The following is a 27,956-nucleotide window of genomic DNA, read 5'->3' on the forward strand; positions in this document are numbered from 1 at the left end:
TGAAAGTATTGCCTGCATAAAAAAAGAATACATATCTCAAACTAAAACCCACTTCTGCTTATTTTTCCCTATGTGTTTCTTTCTTTGTATACTTTTCACAAACCTAAAACACACATGTTCCAATAAATTAATGCTATTCTACCGGTAATGCAGAGGATTTAAGTAGATGGTGAGCACTGCATTGGAAAGGTTGGCCAGACACTCCCATTTTATTTATAAATTATACACCATATACCAGAGTAATATTCATGTTGCACAGAATATAACATACATATGGAAATGTATGACTAGTTTTTTTTCCTAACTACTCATATAAGGATTATTCTTTATATTATTCATGTTGTCTTGTATTCTTGTATGGACTGCACCAGTAGAGGCTAAACCAATTTCATTGTATATATGATGTACATTGACAACAAAGGCTTTGAAATATAAAGTAATGCAGTGTAAAGCAGGTCTCTTGTTCTTTAGACTTATTGATATGTCCAAGCAAGCAAGGAATCCAGGTGTCAGCGTTCCAACCATTTGGAAAATCTATGGAGGAAGGTGCCCAGGACAGTCAGAAAGTGTTTGATTACTGGATTCTTTCAGACTCCCAAATACTGGGAAGATACAAGACTACTAGACAGATGTTTAGAGGTAGAACAATGAAAATGAGGGAGGAAGATAGAGGGGCACTGACTAAACAATATGACTTAGCAATTGGATGTGTTTGCCCAACAAACTGATCCCAGACCATGGTTTACATCTGCCAAAAGGATAGTGGACATGTTATGGCCAAGAACTAAGTGTGAGTCGACCCAATGAAGAGTGAAGGCCTCAGCTGAGGAACAAAGGAAAGAAAAACAGAAAGGCAGTCCTTGACTTATGACAGGTTGCATAGCAACCATTCAAAATTATGACCAACCTGAAAAGGGGACTTAACAACCCAAATTCAAAGTTCCAATGGTTGAGCCCCCCACCCCTGTGATCACATGACAACTTTGGCAGTATGGCCGTATTCATGGCCACTTGCAGCATCCTGTGGTCACATGACCGGTTTTATAAGTTTTGCCAAAAATTGGCACTTCTGGTTTTTGCACGCCCATAGTGAACCATTGGTTTGTTTAATGACCATGGATTAACTTAATTATCATATATTTGCTTAATGAATATTGTTGCTTTGCTTAACAACTGCTGCAAAAAGGTTGCAAAATCAGATCAGTTATGTGACTGGCCCATTTTGTGACTATTATGACATACCACTATAATGAATAATCTGCTACTTTATATGTGATACCTTTTAGTAATAACAGGAAAATTGGAATGCACTTTTCTAATAAATGAACAAGTCCATAACGCCAACATCTGTGCTATTCATGTGTAAAACTTTCCAGGTAGATAAGCATGAAAATTGTGACGCCAATTGTAGCATCCGCCTTGGGATGAACTCAGATTCATATTGCAGTAGAGAAGCATGAAAATTGTGAAGTCAATAGTAGCATTTGCCCCGGCATAAACCTCAATTCACGTTGCATTTACAATAGATAAAACATAAAGGCAAGAGTTATTTTTTTCCCTTTAAAAGTTTATGCTGTAAATAATAATTCTCCTGTGGTGTACAAACAACGGAAAAACATATAGTGACAACACTGCTTAGTCATCATGGAAACCGTGGGAAATCTGCAGATTCTCATAGCAAATGAAGAGTTTGGCCAACCCTTCCTGATGCTAAAATGGGGAAGGCGGTCTCCTGCAGTTCAAGTCATTTATACTTCTCCTATGTCTGGCTCCCCTCCTCTTCCACAACCATGGATTGCTGCTCTTGCTCTTTTTCTGGGTCTCCCGGAAGCATGCTGGTGACTGTCTGGAGAAGGGATTGAATTTGCTCTTCTGTAAGCCTCTCTTCACTTTCTTCCACAATCTGCAAAGGACAATGATTTAGTGTCTACCGGTATGTCCTGATCACCCTTTTACATGCTAACTTCCAAGCTCCTTAGGACAGACCTAACCAGGGGTGGGCTGCTGGGGGTTTGCAGGGGTTCAGGAGAGCCCCTAGCTAAGATTCTGTGCAGTTCGGAGAACCCTCAAATCCCACTCCTGGCTGGCCCCGCCCAGCCCCACCCAGGAGTCCCCACGTGGCCTGTTTTAAATGCAAGTAAGTGCAAGGCACACATGGAGGCTCGGGGAGTGAAAAACGGGCCTCTTGGAAGTTCGGGAAGGCCAGAAATGGGCGCGTTTCCGGTTTCCAGAGAGCGTCCAAAGCTTGGGGAGGCCGTTTTCACCCTCCCGGAGGCTCGAGGGAAGCCTCCAGAGCCCAGGGAGGGCAAAAACGCCCTACTGTGGTGCAGGAGGCTAGGCCACGCCCACCATGGCCACGCCCACCCAGCAACTGGGCAGAGAACCCTTTGCTAAAACCCTTTGAAGCCCACCCCTGGACATAACTCTCCAAATTCCCAGCTGGTAGAGGAAGAGATTGCCCTAAAACAATAAAGCTGACATTATGCAGCAGATGAACTAAAACTGACCAACTTTAACATTTAGGGAGGCTCAGCAAAACTAGGATAAAATGAAGCCAATCACTACGAAACAGAAAACGACCAACTAATCCAGTTTTCTAAGGAACTGGAGCAGAGGTCTTTCCTTCCCTGATAAGGAAGGGCATTTCTACAGATAACATTGTTGGCATTGATAAGAGCTTTCTCCATCTAAGCGCTGATTGAATGCATTAGTCAAAGTTAGGCACTGTCAATATCTGGATACACCCTGGACTCAAATCTTGTAACTGAACCATTTATCCTAATTTCTGGGCCTCCCATCAGCTCTATTGGCAGGAAGGCTGCACTGGATTACTTACTTGCAGACAATTTGCCCTTGTGGATACAGGGAGGTAGAAACTCTTGCTCATGTCCTCATATGGTGCCCTTTTTATCATGCCCCAAGATGTGCTGTGATTGCCTCAGTCATCTTCAAATTTGAAGGTAACACTGACAAATTTTATGTTTATTACTGTTTAAGGCAGGGATGTCCAACCTTGGCAACTTTAAGACTTGTGGACTTCAACTCCCAGAATTCCTCAGCCAGCAATGCTGGCTGAGGAATTCTGGGAGTTGAAGTCCACAAGTCTTAAAGTTGCCAAGGTTGGACACCCCTGGTTTAAGGGATGCTAGACCCACACTCACATATCACATACCCTCATCAAGTCATGCAACCATGCAAAGCCTTTAATTTGATATATCATTTTTGCCCCAATAATGAATTGTTATATCAAACTATTTCTCTTTTTCACTGTAAAAGCTGGTCAAAGATCGTAATAAAAGTATTTGATTTGATCCTAATTTCTGGAACTCCTTTGCTTTTTCCCATCTCCTACTTTTTAATATCCTGTCCAACGGAGAGTTCTAGAGAATTCAAGAACTTCTTTGCCCGTTGAACTATTCAGGTTCAGCCTTACTCTACTTGGGATGAAGGGTGAATTTACAATGAAGCATCGTTTCTTTCATGGAGCTTGATCTTGTCGTGATAAAACAGCTTAGATTTCCCAATGATGTTATAAACTATAGAATATTCTCCCAGAAACTTCACCCATGACAGGCAATCCACTGATGAGGATTCTGACTAAATACCATCCACCCAAGAAAAAAAAAGAGCTATGTCCACAGCCAAGACAGCATCAACATGATTTTGAAGCTTAGCCTTAGAAGGCATGAAACAAGCTACTGGGCAAGAGCTAAGAGCAAGAGCACTGGTGCTTATTATGTGTTGAATTAAAGCCAAAGGGAAGCCCAGCTGCTGACTGCCCAGAAGCAAAAGGAAAGGTTGAAGCTGCAAAGATACATTGGTACATGGAATGTCAGACCATGAACTAAGGCAAAGCTGATGTCAGAACAGAAATGTCAAGAGTGAATATTCACATTCTGGAAATCAGCGAATTGAAGTGGACTGAAAAAGGTCCCTTCACATCAGAAAAGCAATCAATTGTGGATTAAAATCTCATTGAAGAAATAAGGCTAGCTATTATGATTAACAAAATAGCATCAAAGTCAGTGCTTGGATACAACCCTTCCCCAAATGAGAGATGATCTTAATCTGAGTCAAAGGTACGCCAATTATCATATGATAAATCCAGATGTGAGGGCGATCTGGCTGCGACATCTGTTACCCCATTGATTGCCAGGGTTGATTCGGCTGATCTGTCTGGCTAGGCAGGTGTCCCTTTCCTCCCTCACCGCTCCATGTGCGTCCCCCCCGAAGCTGCGCACTCAGTGGAAGAGGACGACCATCCCAGATAGAAAGAGTGTATCGATCTTCGGTCAAAGGTATACGATAGCTGCGCTCCCCTGCTAGAACCTCCAAACAATAAATCCAGTATACTCTGTACTCTAACCAGAGGTGTCAAACTCAAGGCCCATGGAGCTGGCCTGGAATTAGCAAAGGACCGGCCCACGGTGCCTCTGCTAGCAAAAATGGGGCATGAGGTGAGCCCCCGTGCAGTCCGTTTTTGGCCTGGACTGCCTCCTGCAGCACCCTGTTGGCCACAACGGGGTATAGGGGGGCTCCCTGCAGCCCCCACCCACAGCCCATTTTGGACAGCAGGATGCTGCAGGAGGGTGTCTGTCCCATCTCCTTCCCCCTGGCCGGCCTGCGGAGGACAACTACAACGCTGAACTGACCCTCCAAGAAATCCAGTTTGACACCCCTGCTCTAAACCAACAGGGAGTGGAAATGGAAATTGAACAGTTCTATGGCAATTTGCAACACCACATTAAAAAAAAGACAGGCATAATTCTAATTACAGTATAAGATGAGATACTAAAGCTGCAAAGACTGTAGCATCTCACTTGATGGGAAATTTGGTCACATATGAATGAAAGAGGCAGATAGTTCTGCTAAGAAAATTAAATGTTTACAGCACGTGCCTTATTCCAAGAACCTAAAACATAACTCCACAGATGGCCATCATCAGATGGACAAGGCTGAAATCAAACTGACAATATATTCTAAAGGCAAAATGTAAAGAAATTCTATGCTGTCAGCAAGAACACGTTGTGGTGCTCACTATGGCTCAGATCACACACTTCTTGTTGCACAGTTGCATCTTAATCGAAGAAAACAAATAAAACATCTGACTGGTACGTCAGTCTATTTGTTTTGATATCGTGAGGGAAGGAAAAGAATAAATTTAATGGATTAGGTTTGGTAACAAGAGTGCCTGAAAAAAATCCATGGCATTATTAACGATGAAGCAAAAAAAAAAAAAACCCAATCCAAGAAATGCAAAAACAGTTGTCTGTTATGCAATGAAAATAACTGAAGGCAGAAATAAACAGTACAAAAAATCTGAGAATAATTAAATAGGAAGGAGAAGAGATATTTACAAAACGTAGAGAATTAAATATATTTGACAGACAATCCTAATAAAATGATGTCCCTCCCAAAGGTTAAAAAGCAACTGAATGACTGAGCAACATATCACTGTTCAAGAAGTTTTATTTTCTCCTAAGCATGCATATTGTTTCGCTAAAAACAATAAGAAATTTTTGATGCAAACACTCACCCATCAGATCTGCCTAAGAATAGCAAATGGAAATTTTTAGTTGTACCATAAAACCAAATAAAATCCCTTCCTCTTTAAACAAACAACTTCGGTCACAGCTAATGCTCTTAATGGAGCCACTGCTCTTATCTCAGAGAAAAACAAACCTCCTCAAATACAGGCAATAGTTTTGTGATCTTTAGCTTTTTGTTTCTAAGCTATCAAAACAACTTAATATTGGATCCCAGAAGAGGACATTTTATATCTTTGGCTTCAGTAGAGCTGTTCTTTCTTACTCTTGACTGTGCGCAGTCTGAAATCTTCTTGGATTCATAGCTCCTTTTCAATAAACAGGTGGCAGCTGTGGCCCTTGTACAATACAGGTAGTCCTGAACTTATGATCATAATTGAGCCCAAAATTTATATTGCTAAGCAAGACAATTGTTAAGTGAATTTCCTCCCATTTTACAACTTTCTTGACACAGTTGTTAAATGAATCACTGCAGTTCTTTGGTTAGTTCAAGATCAGCACATCTCAGTACAAGCACATAATTGAACAGAGAGATTGAGCTGTCTAGTTAGTACCTGTTTATCATCTGGACATTCTATCAATCCTCTGCTGCAGTTCAAAAAGTACAGATTTTTCATGAAAGAGGTTTGCAAACTTCATGCTTTTATTCTAAAGAGATGAAAGAAATCTGCCCTGGTTTTAATATGATATATAAATCGTTTTTGGGTTTAATCATCAAAAAAGCATGAAATTTGTAAACATCTTTCATGAAAACAGTGAATAGAATAGAATAGGAATAGAATAGGAACAGAACAGAATAGAATAACAGAGTTGGAAGGGACCTTGGAGGTCTTCTAGTCTAACCCCTTTCTTAGGCAGGAAACCCTATACCATTTCAGACAAATGGTTATCCAATCTCTTCTTAAAAACCTCCAGTGTTGGAGCATTCACTATCTCTGGAGGCGAGTTGTTCCACTGGCTAATTGTCCTAACTGGTAGGAAATTTCTCCTTAGTTCTAGGTTGCTTCTCTCCTAGATTAGTTTCCACCCATTGCTTCTTGTCCTGCTCCCAGGTACTTTGGAGAACAGCTTGACTCCATTTTCTTTCTGGCAGCCCCTGAGATATTGGAACACTGCTATCATGTCACTCCTAGTCCTTCTTTTCATCAAACTAGACATACCCAATTCCAGCAACAGTTAGTAACATGGTTGTTCAGTGAATCTGTCTCCCCATTGCTTTTGCTTGTCAGAAGATTGCAAGGTGATCACAGGACGCTGGGACGCAAACTGTCTGAAATTTGATCATGTGACCACGGGGGTGTTGCAACAGCCGTAAGTGTGAAAAATGATCATCAGTCACTTTTTTCACTGATGTTGTACCTTTGTGTGAAACAGCTTGCATGCTGTGATACCTTTAATACAGGTAGTGCTCGACTTACAACTGTTCATTTAGTGATCATTCAAAGTTACGATGGCACTGAAAAAAGTGACTTATGTTCATTTTTCATACTTACGACCGTTGCAGCATTCCCATAGTCACATGATCAACCTTCTGACAAGCAAAGTCAATGGAGAAGCCAGATTCATTTAACAGAGATGTTACTAATTTAACAACTGCAGTGATTCACTTAACAACTGTGGCAAGAAAGGTTGTAAACTGGGTCAAAATTCATTTAACAATGGTCTCACTTAGCAACAGAAATTTTGGGCTCAATTATATGCCAAGAACTTCCTGTATTATTGAACAACAACTTCTGCCTATCCCAGGACCTTGGGAAGAATTCAAAAGGTGGATAAAAGTGCCAAATTCAATCTAAACATCTGTACAACAAAGGATAACAACAACAGTATCAAACTCTTTGGTAAGGTAAAAATTATTTTTGAACTAAGCAGATAGAAATAATTGTTTTCCCTACTTAACTTTTAAATATTTCAAAGAGAGGCAAAACAGATACAATAATTACAAAAACTAAGTTACACAGGTGAAACATATTGTAACATTGAATTATTTTCACCTGTTTCAGTTAAAGTCAGCAGCCTTGACCATGTACCTAGGAACTATTTTGGAATCAAAATATTTTTATGGAGGTGATTAAGCTGAGAGTGATATTTTGTTTTATTTTCTATCTCCCGTAAACTAATAAGACTTCCTTAAATGTGGAATAAAGCAGATGGAGAGCTTGCCTTTTTGCTAAATGACCTAAGAACTCCCACATCTTCCAGCAGGCGCCACCTCAGAACATTTGCTTCAGCTATTCATTTTCTTCTAAAATGAACATTTTATTTGCTCAGGGAATCAGCAGCTCTCAAGGATGTATCAGTCAATATTCATTTATTATGCGGCTCTCAGAGGTTTGTTAGCAGGGAATGATGCAGCCTGGAGAGAGAGTGGAAGGGGGCGGAAGAGATAGAAAATAAGCAGAGAATATTAAGAGAAAGTGACCATTTAATGTTGGAGATTTTGATTAAAGGAACGGAAATTTATCTTGTTGACTGGGTGTTTCAAACTTTGCACATTTTAATAATTCAGAATAATGGTAAGTAGGAATCTGTGGTCAGAGAAGCTAATGGGAAAAGGAACTGTATGAATTTCTGAAAAAGAAAGTGTTTAAAAATGGGGATTGCTGGAAAAGCATAAAGTGTCTATTTCCCCCCTCAGAGCTGGTAGATGCAAGTTCAGTGTAGAGAAGAGCAATAAAAATGATGAGGGGCTTGGAAGCTAAAGTTTAGGAAGAATAGATGATGGAACTTGTTATGTTTAGCCTAAGTGAAGATGGAATAACAGGTAACACAGGAACAGCAGAGCTAAAGTCATATTTTTTCTCACGCTTCTTCAATGACAAAAGAACTAGATAACTGTTCAGGACAACGTAAAAGGCCAGAGTAGGACCATATTTATATTTACTTTGCATAAGTTTAAAGCTCCTGGATCAGACAAAATGCAGAGCATGAAATAACTTTCTGATGGTCTGGTCAAATCTTTATGAATTACCTTGAGAAAACTGGGAGAACCAGTGAAATACCAAGAGGATAAGACTCCCATCTTCAAAAAAGGAACAAAGGGGAATCTAGGAAATTACAGACCAGGTAGCGGAACATCAAAATTAGACAGGTTATAGAGTCAATAATGAAGAGATCATTCAGCAGAAATTTTAAAATGTGCTAGCCACCAGAAAATAAAATAACACTATCTCATTTTTATCAGACAACTTTCAGAGATTGTAGAGAATGCTGTACATAGAGTATATCTTGATTTCAACAAAAAAATGTGACAAAACACACCCACAAAATTTGGATCGTTAGTAAAGTGTGGACTTGATGGCATGTTAATTAATTGAACACATAGGTGGTTTAAAAACTAGTTGTCAAAACCAACCTGGTGTCTAGATATATTGCACTCCATGACGACCTGATTTTATTGTACATATTTCCTGTCTTCTGTCCTATTTCCTGTCTTCTGTTGGGTATCAGATGCAAATCTCTCCTTACAAAACTAAGTAGCTATTTTATGTGTGTTGGCACAAATGTCCAAAAAACACACTCTGCTCCTGACCATTTTTTTTGTACAATTAACCTGGATATAATTACTTTGGACTAGATGACCTACAACAGGGGTGTCCAACCTTGGCAACTTTAAGACTTGTGGACTTCAACTCCCAGAATTCCTCAGCCAGCAAAGCTGGCTGAGGAATTCTGGGAGTTGAAGTCCACAACTCTTAAAGTTGCCAAGGTTGGACACCCTGACCTACAATGTCCCTTCCAACTCGGTTAATCTGTATCTGTATCTAACTTACATTTCAGTCTTCTAATACATTTCCAGGGCAGTTTACAATACATAATAAAAAGAATAACAATTTTTTTATAATAAAATGAATACAAAACAACAGATTTCCAAAGTCTAGTAGTAACTCCTCCTTGCAGCTGCTGTTCCTTGTTGGCTTGTCCCTCTTTTGCTAGCCTTTCCACTGCATCTGTACAGGTGAGGCTCACATGATCTGGATCCTACTGTCCATGATTTCATCCCATCAAATGTATCTTTGTGCAGTTGCTGATGCAACCGTTTCACAAACCAGAGTAAGCAATAAAACAGGCTGAGGATAAGAACAAAGGCAAGAAAATAGATACCCAGACAAGAATTGTACTATTATATACTATTATACAATCCCTACTGGAAAATTGAGAGATCCCTTGACTGATTTTCTATATTGAAAGCAATGTTTCAGAAGGCAGCTTTATAACTTACCAGCTGGATTTCAACAGCAGTTGCAGGCCTGTGGTTGAGTAGTTGCAATTTTTCTGCCCTGTACCCAAGCAAAGGACATAAATATATATAATTTAGGGATTCTGGTCACAGGAATGAGTCCACATCATAATAAAAGCTTGTCTATAGAACATTCAACTTACTCCAGTGTCTTACTTACAGCCTGGCCTTAGAACTTCAGCAGTCAGAAATGAAATAATATGGGAGCTTGAAAATTGCCATTCCCACATCTGTAATCCATTGGCATTTACTGGTTTGTAGGTTTTAAAACCCTCAATGACCCTTTGTTCAAAAACATTTACAACCCACGGCTCTTTCTGAACCCAGATTTCAAAAGCTTGTTTCTTTAGATAGTCCCAAAGGGCTGAAAATGTATTTCAAAATCCTGTGCGGCACAATAAACCATTAAATGTCAGTTTCACATCCTTGGCTACGAAGACAGGCAGAAAACAGGGATGTCAAATTTAATTGGTATCAGCAGCTGGGTGAAATTGTATCACTTTTACAAAAAACAATTACCTAAACCAGTTAAATTTTTTTCAACTATGAGTCAGTTATAAAATTAAGTTTTTGTGGACAACATTTAAACTAAATGAAAACATAACTGAGGACAGTGGTTGTATTCTGCCCGGTTCTGCCCGGTTCTGGAGAGCCGGTAAGAGCGATGAGCAGCGGAGACCGAACCGGTTCTCTCCGTTGCTTTAATGGTTTTGCTGTTGGGCCCACCCACCCGCCTGGGTTCCCATACTCACCTTTATCCGCTGAATTTGAAGCGCAGCTGCTTTGCGCGGCACAGAATAGCTTGCGCAGGCTTGCGCGAGGCGAGTTAGAACACCTCTGCGCCTGCGCAAATGCCTCTGCACCTGCACAAAGTGCACGTTTAGCATGCGCATGCACACAAAGCACGCCCACCAAACCATGCCCACCAAGCCAGTGGCAACAATATTTGAATCCCACCACTGACTCAGGATGAATTTATAATTATTACTATACTTGTATATGTCTGGGCTTTTTTAAAAGACAGAAAGGGAGTTCAGGAATTTAAATTATGGTGTAACAACCCAGAATAGAGATGAAATAGCAGAAAGAAATGCCTACCGGGCTGCTGGAAAAAGATGAAGGGCCTAATGAAACATGCGGAAGAGTGTTTATTAAGGTACATACAATAAAAAGGGGGCAAAATATAATTATTTTCCCTCATTTTATTGTGTCCATGGATTGCTTTCTAGGAGCCCTGTGCAAAGTGATTCAATCCCTCTTAGGGAGAGATGGATCAGAAGATCTTTTGATAGGCTGTTCTGAAGATTAGTCAAAGCATCTGTTAAGGGAAATCATTCAAACCCACCCTGAGATGAATTCCACCTTTTCAAGTCCTACTGAGTTAAGTATAGTCTGTGTTCATCTGAAAGAAGTTTTACTTTCTTGGTCCTAAGGAAGCAGAAAGAGTCTTCAGGGTTGTGAAGGAAGTCACATGTATATTAGATCCACATTCTTCTAAATTGATTAAGGTCTGTGGGAAGACAATGTATGGTTGAAGCTAAGAGGTGGTACATTGAGTGAAGTGATACTTATGCCTGGGGTTAGGGATGCAATGGTACATTTTCTTCTCAAGTACTCATTGCTGGACCAAATTATGTTGGGTAATTTCTGATACATCTCCAACTTTCCTTTTCTAGGAAAGGCATTTGAGACAGAAGTTGGACTGCAGGGAAGATTATTTGTATCCCTTCCAGTCAGGTTCCAGGCCTTGGCATAGTACTGAAATAGCATGATTACACATATGAATGACCTATGATAGGAACATGATTCGGGATCTGCATTCCATCCCATCCAACCTTGATCTTTCAACAACCTTAGGTACCATCCCAGAGTAACCTTTCTAGAATTATTTGATTAAATAAATTGTATCGTTCCGCACTGGTTTTGAGGCTGACAGTAGGAGTTATCGAAGGGGTTCTCCTTCTAAACCTGGTTCTATTCTTCAGAGCTCAATTTTTTTCTCTGTTCTTGAGTGGGGTCAACTTTGACATGAACATACAATCAGTATGCTGATGCTACCTAGTTACATAACTCATCCTAGGCTGGCGAGATAATGCTTTTCAGATTCTATTTCAATTTCTGCAGCTTATGGGGGTTGAATGGGCATTTAGGCTTATCAAGTGGCTTAGGATTTTAGGGCTACTGGTTTTGGCAATCTTTCATCTTTGGTTCTAGATGGGGTTGCAGTGGCTAGGCAAAACCAGTCATGGTTCCTACTTGAAGAGTAACTCAGAGGGCCTTTGCACACATCCATTTTGTGTATCAGTTGCACTCATTCCTGGATTAGGAAGCTGAAATAGTCATTCACGGCTTGGTTATCTCAAATCTGAATTGCTGTACCATATCCTACTTGGGATTGCCCTTAAAGACCATTTGAAAGAAACAGCTAGTTCAGAAGGCAGCAGCATTGGTAGTAATGAGGACACTTTGATCCATGAAACACTGCTACTAAATGAATTGCACAGTAGACTTTTGGATGCCATTCAAAGTACTGGTCATCGCCCATAAAATCCTTTATTGCGTAGGGCCTGGCTTGGATGATCTTTTTTCATCAATAACATTTGACAGGATTGTCATGTTCAGGGTTCCCATCATTCAAGCAGTGTTACTTGGTGGGACCCAGGAAATGTGCCTTTTCTATCACTATTCCTGTCTCTAGAACAGAATCCCCCCCCCTCCCCCCGCAAATATGGATCCAATCCTGCTTATCTCTGAAAATGCCTCTTCCTTCCGCACAGGATTAGGAGATTATGAACTCTTCTCAGTGCAATATGTTTTAATTTTTTAGATTATTATTTGCTGTTTTAAATTTTTTGTTAGCCAGCCTGAGTCACGTGGCAAGTGGGTGGCCATATATATGGAATGTATAAATAATAAAATCACCCCCTCTACTCAGTTCAGGATCTCTTCTAGCATCTTTAATAGATGAGCATCCAGCCTGTTTGAAGACTTCTAGCAAAGGAGAAGTAACCTTCTCACATGGCAGCTAAAGTTTAGTCTAAATCTACATTTTTGTAATTTTGTTCTAATGGTTCTGGTCATGCTCTCCGGGGCAATACAGAGTAAGTTCATTCCTTTTTTTCTTTCATATATTTTAAGAATGCTACTGAACAATATTTCTCCTCACTTGTCTTTTCCATAGGCCACACCCACACAGATTCTTTAACTGTGTAGTTTTGGTTCCAAACCTCTCATTATCTAGGCATCTTCGGAACTCATTCCAATCTGTTTCTATCCTATACAATGTCAAGACAGTGCCAAGCACATGGGATCTGACCAAGGCAACACAGAATGGAACAGTTATATCCTCTCTTCTGGACCCTGTGCTCCTCTTATTGCAGTCAAAAATACAGTAGCTTTTGCTTTTTTTTAGCAGCTGCTTCACATTGCAATTTCCTTCTCACTAATATTGTGAGCGCTACTTCATTTTAGTGCTCCATTTCGGCCATCACTATATAACAAAACTTGAGTCGGTATAGGAAGCTACTCCTCCTTATATCTGTTTTCTGATTTCTAAGATGTTGTTAGATGAAGGTGTCAAAACTATATGAACCTGGACATCTGGATTACTTTTGAAATGCTGCAAGAACTGGTAAACGTGACATGACAACTGAAGGCACAATGGTCCTTTCCCCACCACCCACTTATATCAACTATCTGGGGGGAAATTATTGATAGAAGAGAATTTCTGTAGCTCAGGGTTGACCTGTGGGATAGTATCATCATATCCTAGTTTGGTAATGAAATGCCTGCAAGAAAATAACCAAGCTCAGAAAACAACAAGGACCCCACAAAAAATTACTTGCATATCATCAAGAGTTGCTAAATAATATAAAGCACTATATACATCAATCTTCTTCAATCTCATCTCCTCCAGACGTATAGAGATTGCAATGCCCCATATTGCTAGCCAGCAAATAAAAATATATATAAAAATATTTTTTTAAAAAAGGAACAAAATGATATTTTTAAAGATCTCATGAGAGGTGGCCTTCCTATAATAATTATATTGTCAATGGGCGCCATCTAGAGGTACCAACTACTAATTTATGCTCTATATAGAACCTGGATGACAGCCTTACATGTAGTAACTGAGCACTATAAACACAGATGGAGAATTTGCAGCCTCCAGATATGATTCTCTGTAGCTCTTACTATCACTCAGCATTGGCCAAGCAAGCTGATGCTTCTGGGAGTTTTTGTTTTAGCAACACAAGTAGAACCACAGATATCTAACTCTGCAAACATGAAGGGATAACATGATATGCTCTTAGAGAGCATAGAATGCAAATTGAAAGCCGCCAATTTCAGCCATGCGTTCTCTGGATGTCTTTATGCAGGCACCTCCATCTGCTGCAAAGGTCAGAAGGATAAGAAATGGCAATGTGTGTGATGATACAACCACGCAAATATCATGATTACTTATAAGCATCAAGATGTCTGAGGCAGGTACTGAATCACAGCATAAATGTGATTATATTAAATTACATATTATTTTAAATTAATGTCATTTTGGTGGCATCACGGTTTGCTGCAGACATTATTGGGGAAATGGTAATAAGGATTATCAATAATAGGGGTGTCAAGCTCAAGGCCCATGGGCCAGATCCAGCCCACAGGGTGCTAAGATCTGGCTTGTGGGGTGTTGGAATAAACTTTGGCCTGAGCTTGAGCAATGATTAATATAATGCTTTATACATACATGCCTGTTTAAAGGTCACTAAGGTAATGCAAAGAAAAGAGAACAATAAGAACAAATACAAACAAGGAGACAGCTTAAACAATTGCAAGCAAACCTTTACTATATCTAATTATTAAGCCATAATGTAATTATGCTGACTATGTAGAAAAATCTCAATAAAAAGAACCACTAGAATTTATTCTGGGCTTCCATCCCGAGAACACCAGCCTGTGTCTCATTCTTTCCATGGAAGACCACCACAGTGGGGCTGCCCCGGAAACAGTGAAGGACTAGCCTGCAGTGCCTCTGCCAGCAAAAATGGAGTTCGGGAGAGCCGCACAAGCTCCATTTTCACTGGCAGAGAGCTGCAGGAGGCCATCACAACCGAAAACGGAGCCCAGAAGGACCACATGTGGCCCTCCCAGACTCCATTTTCACTGGCAGAAGGCTGCAGGATGTTGAACTGGCCACGCCCACCCTGCCACACCCTTCCCTGCCACGCCCCCTCAGTCCCCCAAGGTCAAACACAACCCTGATGTGGCCCTCAATGAAATCGAGTTTGACACCCCTGATCAAGAACAATTACACAGATCAAGTGAACGCTCAGAAAGACAGCATTGTTTATCACTGGAAAACTACTGTGACAATTCTAACAATTCTCTTCACAGCTTTTTATTTTGTTATAATAATTTTAGGTCAAACAATTAACATCAAACTAAATTAACTACAAATGGTCCTCACTTAATAACTAGTCACTTGGCAACTGTTCAAAAGTTACGATGAACTCCCCAAAAGGTACTTAACAACCCAGATTTGAAGTTCCAATGTCCGTGATAATATTTGGGTACCCGGCAACCCTCCTACATTGACGGCAGTTTGCAGTGTCCTGGGGTCATGTGACTGCATTTTACAACTTTTTTTTTTTTGCCAGAAACTGCTGTTTACTTCTGTTTTCCAGCAGAAAATGCCCATTTCAAACAATGAGTTCGTTTAACGATTGTGGCTTAATCACAGCCAGAAGAAGGCCCAATCACTTAATGACATCACAAAAAATGTGGCAAAATCTGACTGGTCACATGACGACTTGTTAATGACCAGCACAACTTATGACGTTAATGCAGCCTCAATTATGGTCATAAATCAAGGTTACCTATTTTTTGAAGGATTGATGACAGAAATTGATTAATGTATTTAGGAATAGAAAACAAATCTGTGAGAGGATTATTATATGTTGAAGGGAGTTTTGCAGAGAGAAGTGTCAAAGAAAAGTTTCCAGATCTATACATATTGTCTAAATGCTTAACTGGTATTTCCAATACTTGTCTAAGTAGTGAGAGAACATTTTCCTCAGCTTTTAAAATGTAAATTTCTGAATATTTATTCATTTAATTTAAAAAAAGCTGTTGGGCATGTAGTGCCCTGCAGTCAGCAGAAAATAAATATTCCTGATAATGTGCAGACTGCCACCATTCCCAATGCACATTTTCTTCAAGGAGAAATGTTCTTTGTTACATATGCAAAGATTGATAACCCCAGTCCCTCTCTCTATTGATAATCTGTAATATTAATTTAAACCAATCAATTTTGTTTACAGCCAGAAGGCCCAAGAGCAAGTTACAAACACAAATTAAACTTGTGATTGGATAAAAGTTTAACAAGTAAAATATTTAATAAACATTACATAACAGACTTTAAGCCCCAGCTCGATATCAAGTACAGTTAGTCCTCCAGTTACAACAGTTTGTTTAATGACCATTCAAAGTTACAGCAGCATTGAAAAATGTGACTTGTGACCATTTTTCATAGTTATGATCTTTGCAGCCTCCCCGTGATCAAAATTCAGATGCTTGGCAAATGATTCACATTTATGACCTTTGCTATGTCCCAGGATCATGTGATCACATTTTGCGACTTTCTGACAAGCAAAATCAATGGGGAACACAGATTCATTTAACAACCAAGTTATTAACTGGTCAACTGCAATGATTCACTTAACAACAGTGGCAAGAAAAGTCATAAAATGGGACAAAACTCACAACAAGTGAGTCAAGTGAGTTAACAACAGAAATGTTGGGCTCAATCATGGTCATAAGTCGAGGACTATCTGTAATTTCATAAATATTTCCATTGCTAAGTAATGAAGTCATAAAGTGTAACAGCATTACTTAGTGATGGCAGTCCTGTCATTAACTGAATCCACAATCTAGAAAAATTGATTTTGGTTCCTTCATACAATATCTTTCAGATACAGCAATTATTACTTTTGCCACAGTTAATTAACAAATAACGACTTATACTGTCTTATATTTGAAAGTATTGAGTATTTACTTAGGGTCCTTGAATGTAATCTTCAGCTTAGATATAATATACAGTGCTCAAAAAAATAAAGGGAACACAAAAATAAGACATCCTAGATCTGAATGAATGAAATATTCTTATCAAATACTTTGTTCATTACATAGTTGAATGTGCTGTCAACAAAATCACACAAAATTTATCAATGGAAATCAAATTTAGCAACCCATGGAGGTCTGGATTTGGAGTTACACTCAAAATTAAAGCGGAAAAAAACACTACAGGCTGATCCAACTTTGATGTAATGTCCTTAAAACAAGTCAAAATGTGGCTCAGTAGTGTGTGTGGTCTCCAAGTGCCTGTATGATCTCCCTACAATGCCTGGGCATGCTTCTGATGAGGTGGCGGATGGTCTCCTGAGGGATCTCCTCCCACACCTGGACTAAAGCATCCCCCAACTCCTGGACAGTCTGTGGTGCAACGTGGCGTTGGTGGATGGAGCGAGACATGATGTCCCAGATGTGCTCAATTGGATTCAGGTCTGGGGAATGGGCGGGCCAGTCCATAGCATCAATGCCTTTGTCTTGCAGGAACTGCTGACACACTCCACCCACATGAGGTCTAGCATTGTCTTGCATTAGGAGGAACCCAGGGCCAACCGCACCAGCATATGGTCTCACAAGGGGTCTGAGGATCTCATCTCGGTACCTAATGGCAGTCAGGCTACCTATGGTGAGCACATGGAGGGCTGTGCGCCCCCCTAAAGAAATGCCATTCCATACAATTACTGACCCACTGCCAAACCGGTCATGCTGGAGGATGTTGCAGGCAGCAGAATGTTCTCCATGGCGTCTCCAGACCCTGTCACGTCTGTCACATGTGCTCAGTGTGAACCTGCTTTCATCTGTGAAGAGCACAGGGCACCAGTGGGGAATTTGCCAATCTTGGTGTTCTCTGGCAAATGCCAAATGTCCTGCACGGTGTTGGGCTGTAAGCACAACCCCCACCTGTGGACGTCGGGCCCTCATACCACCCTCATGGAGTCTGTTTCTGACCATTTGAGCAGCCACATGCACATTTGTGGCCCGCTGGAGGTTATTTTGCAGGGCTCTGGCAGTGTTCCTCCTGTCCCTCCTTGCACAAAGGTGGAGGTAGCGGTCCTGATGCTGGGTTGTTGCCCTCCTACAGCCTCTTCCATGTCTCCTGATGTAGTGGCCTGTCTCCTGGTAGCGCCTCCATGCTCTGGACACTACGCTGACAGACACAGCAAACCTTCTTGCCACAGCTCGCATTGATGTACCATCCTGGATGAGCTGTACTACCTGAGCCACTTGTGTGGGTTGTAGATTCCGTCTCATGCTACCACTAGAGTGAAAGCACCGCCAGCATTCAAAAGTGACCAAACCATCAGCCAGAAAGCATAGGAACTGAGAAGTGGTTTGTGGTCACCACCTGCAGAACCACTCCTTTATTGGGGATGTCTTGCTAGCTGCCTATGCTTTCCACCTGTTGTCTATTCCATTTGCACAACAGCATGTGAAATTGATTGTCAATCAGTGTTGCTACCTAAGTGGACAGTTTGATTTCATAGAAGTGTGATTGACTTGGAGTTACATTGTGTTGTTTAAGTGTTCCCTTTATTTTTTTGAGCAGTGTATTTTTGTGTATAGTTTTACTTGAAATATTCTGACAGTAAATTGTTACCGTATTTGCCGGCTTATAAGACGACTTTTTTGCCCTGAAAAACATGCCTCCAATTGGGGGGTCGTCTTATACGCCAGGTCATCTTATACGCCGGCAAATAGTAATTGGGAAGCACTGCGGCTGCCCGCGGCTGAGGCACTTTGCGCACCGTGGAAGCGAATCCCGTGAAGCCGAAAGGAGCAGCCAGCCTTCTCCCAGCTCCCAAGGAAGCGAGGCTCGCACCGCCCGAGCTCCGCTGAGGTATCTGGCTGGGGCTGTCAGGAGTTGTTACCGCTGGCGCGGCTCCGCGCAGCTCCAGTTCCGCATTGCCTCGGGAAGGAAAGGCAAAACCAGGAGCCGCTGCTGCCATTGCAAGCGCCGCTGCGGCTCTTCCTTTTGCCTTTCCTTCCCGAGGCAACGCGGGACTGGGCGCGCGGAGCCGCGCCAGCGGTAACTCCTGACAGCCCCAGCCGGATACCTCAGCGGAGCTCGGGCGGTGCGAGCCTGCTTTCCTTGGGAGCTGGGAGAAGGCTGGCTGCTCCTTTCGGCTTCACAGGATTCCGTTCCACGGTGCACAAAAGTGCCTCAAAAAAAAAAAAGTGCAAAGTGGAAGGTGTGCGGAAGAGGGGCGAGTATATAACAAACTATATTTTGAGTGGAAATGTTGGGGGGTCGTCTTATACACCGGGTCGCCTTATACGCCGGCATATACGGTACTTGGGATTTCCCATAAATAAATAATTTATCACATTTATATGGCCACCTATTTCACACAAAGTAACTTTATGTGGGCAATAACATCTCCTATTAAAACATACTACAAAGCCAATGAAAATTGTAAACATGGATAAAACCAAATCACCAATAGGAGAATATCACACTTAATACAGCTGACTTTCTTGCTCGCTACCACCAGGGGATTTCCTGCTCTGAGCTGGAAGTATTTTTTTTGAACACCAATAATTCAACAATATTATTATGAATAGTTGGGATAAATGTAATACAAAGCAAACATTTCTAATCCACTGTTGCATGGTGTAATTTTTAACTTACTTTGTTAGCTTTTGATTTTTCAGTGCTATGAGGAAATCTCTAACAATCTCAGGACTCTGGAACTTACATGGTGTCTTTGATATGTATTTCAGTGTCTAGAAGGGCAGAAACAGAAATTTTCCATATTATTCCCGCTGCAATGAAGCAGGTCATCTTCAGTCGGGGGTGACACTTTTTTTCCCTGGTTTCAAATGCTGCAAATATTACTATTACTGTGTATGTGTAAAGCCAAAATGTTTTGCTTTGTGGTTCTTTTTGCAGCAAGAGCAATGAGCTTCCCAAAGGTCCTATTTATTTAACGTAAGAGGTCATGTTGCTATGTGTTAACATTTTGCAACCAGATTTTAGTAGTGTGATTTGATTGGGGGTCTGGAGGTGGAAGGAGGCTCCATTGTCATCTGATTTTTTTTTTTAAAGTCCTAATGACAATTGGATAAAATTCACAGAAAATTTTTCAAACACATTAGGAATTCAGGCAATCCAAGGATGAACAGTTTTAGGATGGCAAAATAATAATCTAATAATGCATATCATTAGAGCTGAAGGAAATACAAAAAGGACAAGAGAAATTATCAGAGAATATGAAATGTTGTAATGCATGGATGTAATAGATCTATAGGACATTATTATGATCCATTGCAGAGTTGGCCAATATTCAGACTGGATTTGGTATTTTTATCCATTTATTAAGTAATTACAAGTAGTCCTTGTCTTATAACCATTCATTTAATGACCATTCAAAGTTAGAGAGGCACTGAAAAAAGTGACCTATAACCATGCTGTTGCAGCATCCCAACAGTCATGTAATTAAAATTTGGATGCTTGGCAACTGTATTTATGACAATTGCAGTGTCCCCGAGGTTATGTCATCACCATTTGCAACCTTCTGACAAGTAAAGTCAATAGGGAAGCCAGACTCATTTAACAACCATGTTACTAACTTAACAACTGCAGTGATTCACTTAACAACTGTGGCAAGAATGGTGGTAAAATGGGGCCAAACTCATTTAACAGATCTCTCAGTTAACAACAGAAATGTTGGGCTCAATGTATGTCGAGGATTACCTGTATTATTATTGTTATATTGCTAGATATAGTATTGCAGTAGTATTAAAGAGATCTTTTATTTTTAAAAAATGTTTCACTGATATATCTCTGTTTTCAGGGATATATTTATTTGTATCCCGCCTTTATTTAATTTTTAAAAATAATGCAAGGCAGTGAACATATCCACCATGTCTTCCTCCTCCTATTTTCCTCAAAATAAAAACCCTGTGAGGGGAGTTGGGCTGAGAGAGTTAGTGGCCCAAAATCATCCAGCTGACTTTCATGTTATATAAAAACAGGAAAACATGAATTGTGCTACTTCTTTGAATTTTTCTTTTTCTTTTAGTAGATAGCAGGATTACAAAAGATTTCTGTTCATGGAAATAGGCAAGTGGGATAGGGAAGGAAAATTCAACAAAGCACACAATTTTTCTTTATGTCTTTACTTAACTTACTTCATACGTGATTGTGTTCAGATTCTGCTGGCCAACACTCTGCTTGCTCTTCCCAGGCTCTTTGCACTGCTGCTTCAGATCAGTCAACAATTTGTAGACCTGGGAAGGAAGGAACAGCTTTAAACATCTCCAGAACTTTGCAGTAACATGTGGCAGAAGACCACTTTACAGTAGCAATGTAAAAGGCCCTCTTGAGGACTTTATGGTAAAATTACATTAACAGAACCTTGCAAGCCTGAAAGAATATCTCTTCCCCCTTGTTGAGGTAATTCCCCGTTAGGAGAATGAGCACATACAGGGAGACGTAGTGAGAGTAGTGAAGAATAATACACAAACAGCACACAGATACACTGTACAGTAAATGTAGGTTTTTACTTCCAATAAAACGTTTAAGCACAATCCAAGATAAGCAGTCCAAGTCAATTAACAGGTAAAGCAGTCAGTGTTCAGTTCAGGGATAATCCAAGTATCAAAGTACAGTATCAAAAAACAGTTCAGTAACAGACTTACATCAACAATCAGTAACAGTCATTAGGAGGAACGGCAAAACTCTCCAACAGAAGGAAAAAGAGACTCACTCACTTCTGAGTCTGAGACTAAACAACCCAGGTTTCTGGCTCCATCTTATGGCCGTTTGAGAAACCACCCCCAATTACAGTTTTTGCATTTTCTTAAAGATACAGTATTAAAATGTCTATCCTAGTTTATATATTTCTAACCCAAATAACTGTTAGGTGACTTACACTCCTAACACCCCTCATCTTTAAAATCCAAGAAACCTAGTAGGGTCATTTCTAAGATGTATGGCATGTCCTCATTCCTCCTGCTGCCTCTGCTGCTTCTTATTTGACAGCTGCCAAGTCAGGTACTCTTCCTCCTGTCTCTGAAGATCATTCCTACATACTATTTCATGCTGAGAAAGATTGAGGGCAACGGAAGAAGGGGATGACAGAGAATGAGGTGGCTGGATGGATTCACTGAAGCAGTAGAGCTTAAATGGACTCCAGAAGATGGTAGAGGACAGGAAGGCCTGGAGGAACGCTGTCCATGGGGTCGCAATAGGTTGGACACAATTTCGCAACGAACAATAACTAAGTGTCATTGTATATAAGATGGAAAGCCATATAAGTTTTTTCATATAAATTAAATACCTATATATAAATATTAGGAGACACTGGAAAATCCTTTCCAATAAATCAGTTAGTTTCCAAATATTTAAACTCGAATTACAAATTACATTCCCTATAAATCAGTTAAATGTATCCCGAATAGCTCCTCAAAAATGGACAGAAAAACTACAAAAAAGAAGCCTTAAGAATGTATTCAGCTCAAGATTTTCTTTTAGTAGTATAATTGGAGCTTGCACATTGCTATATTCTGTTGCTAATATTTTTAAGAATTCTTGATTTCAGCTAATTTGAAGGAGCTTTTTTCTTAGCATTATTAATGCAGATCTGTAATTCATCTGGCACAATCTAGCAACCCTCCATTACGGCTACAGTTTAAATTATGGCCACCCTTCTTTATGGCTACCCTTTAAATCAATTATTTATTATTGGAGATAGATATATTTTGAATGTTCTATTTTAACATTACGAAAGTACATTTTATTTACTGAACCTATTTTCATTCAACAGTAACAGTAAACCCCAAGGTGCTTTATAATTCTCATTATGTAAGAGTAACTCTATGGTTTCCATTTTTGCAATTATTAAACACAGGGCAGAGAGAGATGTCCGTCTTTTAAGAAGGAAATAAATGAAAAGCGGAGACACCAATTAAGGAAATACATGAACAAACATAAAAGGATTGGCCAGTCCAGAACACTTACACTACTAACCTAGGTTCCATCATAAGGGAGGTGGTATCCTCATGCCCATTATACTGGAGCCTCAGATAATGGTAGAAGGACATAGGCCAAGTTCACTTCTATAAAAAAAATCTTCCCTAACTTGAATCCAGATCTACTGAATTGCAATATCGTCATGAAAATTCAGCTTATATGTAGCTTTTCAGAACATGACAAATCACATTACCTCATAATTGCTGAGAAGGGCTGCATTTCCATCCTTCCTATGGAAAAAAAAATCCAAAGAGATTGTAAGTACAATGATTTAACAGGACAAGTATGGAGAAGCCCCTTTAAAAAGCCATAACTTTCTCCTAACAGTTGAAAGGAACATGGGCACGGAGCTAAGCTTAATTTGAGGAAGGATTTTACTTACAAATCATTTTTAAAACTGCACTTAACCTGGAACAAAAAATAAGTGTACCACAACTTGCAAAGACTATTGAAACCAAATCTATGGGCTTGCCTGAGACCTGCCTGCTCTTGTTTTCTATTGAAGTGCATTCCTATTAACAGCAAATAAACTCATTTTATTTTCAGAAAATGAATTAGAAACATCAATATTTCTTTTTTTTTAAATAACATTCACTTATCACAAATTAGCTATACATCCTAGGGACAATGAGTACAGCTGGATAGATAAGCAGCAGAAAATATCACTAGCATTTACAACAGAAGAGAATGAAACTGTTTTTAGGTCCCCTGTTGCAACATACTTAAAAAATACAATGCATTATGTCAAGCAAAGCGGACTGTTTGAATAGAACCACCACACTCATCACTTTCAAACAAGTTCAACAACTTCCATAGGCTCTAATGTTGTCTTTACAATGTACTGGTTGAGTGGACGAGAAAATATGCTGAGTTGGAGTTCTCATTGTATTGTGTGGATAAAAGAAAAGCTACAGCAATTATGTTCATATACACACGAACACAATCATTTCATGAAAAGTGTTTTTGTTGTTATTGACGGACATATATCCCCTTTCGCTGATGGAGATATTTAATTCTTCTGAAGGTCTCTGCATTCCATATGCATCTGGAGAAATCTGAGTCTCCGGGCCCAACAACTATTGTAAGAAAAAATAATCAAAAAGGGTAACAGATCCATAGAGAATTATTCTCAGTTGACCCAAAACATGGGAGATGAGTAAATTGGCTCACTTTAGAACAAATGTTGCATGGTTTCAGAGGATTTGAGGAGGTAATTTGGCCCATTGTCTGTTGGATAGAACCACTGCCCATGTGAATTTTTTAAAAAAAGTTTTGCCATCTTTATCACTGCATCAAAAGTCAGCATGATGCTAGTTCATATTTTCCTCTCTTTGGCTACAATGTAATATACACCTACTAGGGAAATAAACAAAGAATTGTGGGATTTTTAAAGAACTATTCATAGTTAAAGATAAGTCTGTAAGAAATAGTAGTTCCCCTCCATTTGTAGCATAGATCTCATTCTTTTTACTATACAGATATGATGAAGAGCTTTAGATTTAGGATAATTCAAATTAATATTCCCAAACATGCTCCAATACATCTTTCAAATTAAATAAGTGCAATTTATTTATTTTTAAGTATTATATTTAGAGAGAAGGCTGTGGAAATTTGTAACACTGACACCAACTCTAAGACCAGCTGCAACATCAAGGGCTCAACAGTCTACAGTTAACAGAGGTGTCTAGGGCATCAGAACTATCACTGAGGCCAGGAACATGGTCAGCTAGAACACAGGATGAAGGCCCTCCTCATCTAAAGGGGGGTGCGAGCCCTGAGCCCTGAGGCATACATTAGAGGCCTCAGCCACAATCTCTTTCCCCAAATCAGCACTGACTGGAATGCCTCCAGGGAAAGAATGGTGCCCCGGCTAGTAATCTTCATTGGTGGTCCAAAAGGATACCATTAATCAAACATTATGATATCAAAAGGCAGCTGAGAGATCAACCAGGATGGTATACACTTCGTGTCTAGAAGTAGAGTGACCATTGTTGTCTTAACTCTAATTGAAAAGGCTTCACATAATCTGTTCCCTCATGGGCCTCTTGGAGCTGCAATTCCATTTCTCAGCAATCTTCCCCAAAAGGGATGATTGAAGTGTGCCCATATCCACTATGTCCAGCAATGTCTTTTTGAGGAGGGAGCATAATCTTTCCTCTTTCAAAACTGGTGGACCACTGCTTTCCCTCAAGGAGGATGACATAATCACATAGACCCAAGAACAGGTCACTTCCTAAGTAACCTTCACAAGCCAGGAGGGTCAACCCAAAGACTATGTCCACTTCCTTGGAGTCACAAGCTCGTCTCATCTAAACCCACAAGACAATGTCTCAGGCATCTCAAAAGTCAGAATCCAACTCCAAGCAAAAGCAGTGACTTTATCAATCAGATAGCTAGAATGTTCTTCAAAGTGGCCCTGTAAATGGCCCAATAGCTTGTCTTTCCCCAGCAGGAAACAATCCTTTAAATAGGGTTGCCAGGAAGGCTATTTCAGACATAATAAGACAGGGGTCTTCAAATTTAACAGCTTTAAGACTTGTGGACTTCAACTCCCAGAATTCCTCCTCCAGTCATGTTAGCTCAGGAATTCTGGGAGTTGAAGTCCACAAGTCTTAAACTTGCCAAGTTTGAAGACCCTTGTAATAAGAGCATAGAAATAAAGTTTTGCCATTCTCAATGCCACAATATAATCCCCAACATACTGATGATGCTACCTAGTTTGGGTAAAGTGCCTTACTGATGCCCTATTCTAGGAAACCAAATCCATCTTTTAATTTTTTTACTCTTAAAAAAATTATTTGAAATAATCAAATAAAACAATAATAACATATATATCTTTCTGCTTGCATAATTACCAATGATGTCTATAAATGGCTTATGGGTAACTTATCGATCAGGACATTCTTATCAAACTGCACTGAAATCCCATGAATATTTATTTTTATTGGCTCTTATTCCCCCAGAAGCCTGGCTATCAATACAATGCTGCAAGGGAGCAAGCAACCTCCACTAAATTAACTGGGATTTACTTTTGGATATATAGTAATTACTTTTTAAAGTGTGAACTGCATACTATTGCAAGATTTTTTTTAGTTTTACTGTATTTATGTGTATTTTCATTAATGCACAGAAAAGCAGTGTATACCTATTTAAATATACAAATATGATTACACATACAGAAAACTGTTTTCCTCCTATATACCCTCCCAAACTTCTCAAGTGATAAAATAGATCACAAATCTGGATTCAGAGATAGTGTCAAAAAAAAAGCAATGCAGACAAAAAATAGTTAGAATAGAATAACAGAGTTGGAAGGGACCTTGGAGGTCTTCTAGTCCAACCCCTGCATAGGCAGGAAACCCTACACCACTTCAGACAATTGGTTATCCAACATCTTTTTAAAAACTTCCAGTATTGAGAGCATTCACAACTTCTGGAGGCAAGTTGTTATGTGTATTCCCAGCAAGAGTTTCTTCATCACAGCAGGCAGAAGTAAGCAACTGAATTTGGCTTAATGCAAAAAAAAAAAAAAAACCTAAGCAGGGCCAAACCTGGATTTGGATTGGAGACCATAGGAAATGTTAGGGTTGTAGACAACACCAAGAAGTAATAATAAAAAAAGGTCAGAAAGCCATGACAATCTACCCTACTGTGGCCAAACCCTCTCTGGGGCTATTTCCATGAAAGCCATCAATATTGAGGCTCGACTCAAGCCTTTAATTTACTCCACCTTCTCGCAATATTGAACGACGAGCCAATAGCTGGATTCATCGATATACATGAACTGGTTCCCTAACGATCTCATTTCCAGGACTTGCACAAGGAAGGTGAATCGTGAGCCACATTCGCACAACCTGCTGAACCACTTAAACAAACAAACAAACAAAAAAACAGCCAGAGGAAGAGGAGGAGCCACGTCTGCAGGAGGTCGAAGCAACCGCGAGGGCTTTAAAACGAGCCAGGGAAACGCGTGTGCGTGCATGACCGAAAAGCACCGAAAGCAGTTCAAACCCACGCCCGGTGCTTCTCTTTCCTCCCTGCCTTTGAGTCTAATCCCGCCTCTCCCGTTTTTAACCCTTCATGGGGTGGGGGGGAGAGCAGGTCTGACTGGCCGAAAGAAGCCAAGCTCGCTCGCCATCTTACACTTCCATGTTGCCCTTGCTTTCCACGGTCGGACTTGCACCGCCGTCGCCGCCACAGCGGCCTCCTTGCGCACCAAGAGGCCGCGCGCGTCTTCTTTGCACCGTCCGGGTCCGCCGGCACCGCCCCTTCCTTCTCAGGCGCAGCAGCTCCTCCCCCGCGGCAAGGCTCCGTTTGGGAACTGCCCTCTTCCAGATGTTAATGTCAACTCGCTTGAGGGAAAAGAGAACCCTCTTTCTAGCAAGAATTGACCCTTTAAAAATATGTGTATGTAAATGTATGTGTATATGTTACAACATCTTACCAGTTAATAAATATTTCAGCTTTAACAACAACAATACTAGAGTGCATAACAGATGTAAACTAAATGTAAACCACTCCAAACTCGATTGTAGGAAGTATGATTTCAGTAACAGAGTGGTAAATGTCTGGAAGTCACTACCTGATTCTGTTGTCACCTGCTCAAACCCCCACTCCTTTACCCTCAAACTAACCTCTATTGACCTCACCCCATTCCTAAGAGGTCTCTAAGGGGTGTGCATAAGTGCACAATCGTGCCTACCATCCCTGTCCTATTGTCCCCATTTATTTATTTATTTATTTATTTGTATTCAAACTTACATTTGTTTACTATTAAGTATAAGTTACATTTGACAAAATAAATAAATGGTTATATATACCTGAATATTAAAAGAATAAGAAAGTGCTGCTCCCAGAACTGGTGCCCCATAGATCCTTTTCCTTGGACTAGTTTATGCAATTTATCTTTTAATAATGGCTTTGAAGGGTGTATATAATATAAAGTAACAAAGTATAATAATAATAATGTAATATAATGTAATAATTCATTACTTTATATAATTTTATTTATATAATTATAAATTATATGATGTAAAGTAATGTAATATAATAATGTTACGCTATGTTACATTAT

The 27,956-nt window shown here is 40.0% G+C and overlaps 1 protein-coding gene across 6 annotated transcripts; it reads right to left on the reverse strand.

Moving 5' to 3' along the window:
* Positions 1-181: 181 nt before the first annotated feature.
* Positions 182-27,166, reverse strand: CRCP (CGRP receptor component). Of its 6 annotated transcripts, none has more exons than XM_087958438.1 (7): positions 27,026-27,153; positions 23,076-23,112; positions 21,040-21,138; positions 19,538-19,632; positions 9,769-9,826; positions 6,101-6,194; positions 182-1,903 (listed from the first exon to the last, which is right to left on the reverse strand). In XM_087958438.1, exons 1-6 carry the CDS (start codon positions 27,031-27,033, stop codon positions 6,108-6,110), a joined length of 384 nt encoding a protein of 127 aa, XP_087814564.1. In that variant the 5' UTR covers positions 27,034-27,153; the 3' UTR covers positions 182-1,903; positions 6,101-6,107. The 6 variants fall into 6 exon arrangements, with proteins under 6 accessions (XP_087814564.1, XP_087814552.1, XP_026527488.1 ...); XM_087958426.1 differs by lacking the exon at positions 27,026-27,153 and adding an exon at positions 26,613-26,719; XM_087958431.1 differs by lacking the exons at positions 182-1,903; positions 6,101-6,194 and adding exons at positions 7,799-7,902; positions 8,518-8,593 and having other exon boundaries at positions 27,026-27,152.
* Between the last annotated feature and the right edge of the window lie 790 nt (positions 27,167-27,956).

The sequence above is a fragment of the Notechis scutatus genome, chromosome 1 (genome assembly GCF_049901735.1).
Source record: "Notechis scutatus isolate UNSWTSFEM ecotype Mainland chromosome 1, rNotScu1.2, whole genome shotgun sequence".
In the NCBI taxonomy this organism is placed as follows: domain Eukaryota; kingdom Metazoa; phylum Chordata; class Lepidosauria; order Squamata; family Elapidae; genus Notechis; species Notechis scutatus.

Bases quoted from the DNA above. Each gene is read 5' to 3' on its own strand.
- CRCP (XM_087958424.1), bottom strand. From the start codon at position 26,653: ATGAATCCAGCTATTGGCTCGTCGTTCAATATTGCGAGAAG. The intron at 19,633-21,039 runs GTAAGTTAAGTA...CTGCCCTTCTAG, and splicing joins TGAACACAATCACGTATGAA to ACACTGAAATACATATCAAA. The intron at 1,904-9,768 runs GTAAGTTATAAA...TGTCCTTTGCAG, and splicing joins CTGCTGTTGAAATCCAGCTG to ATTGTGGAAGAAAGTGAAGA.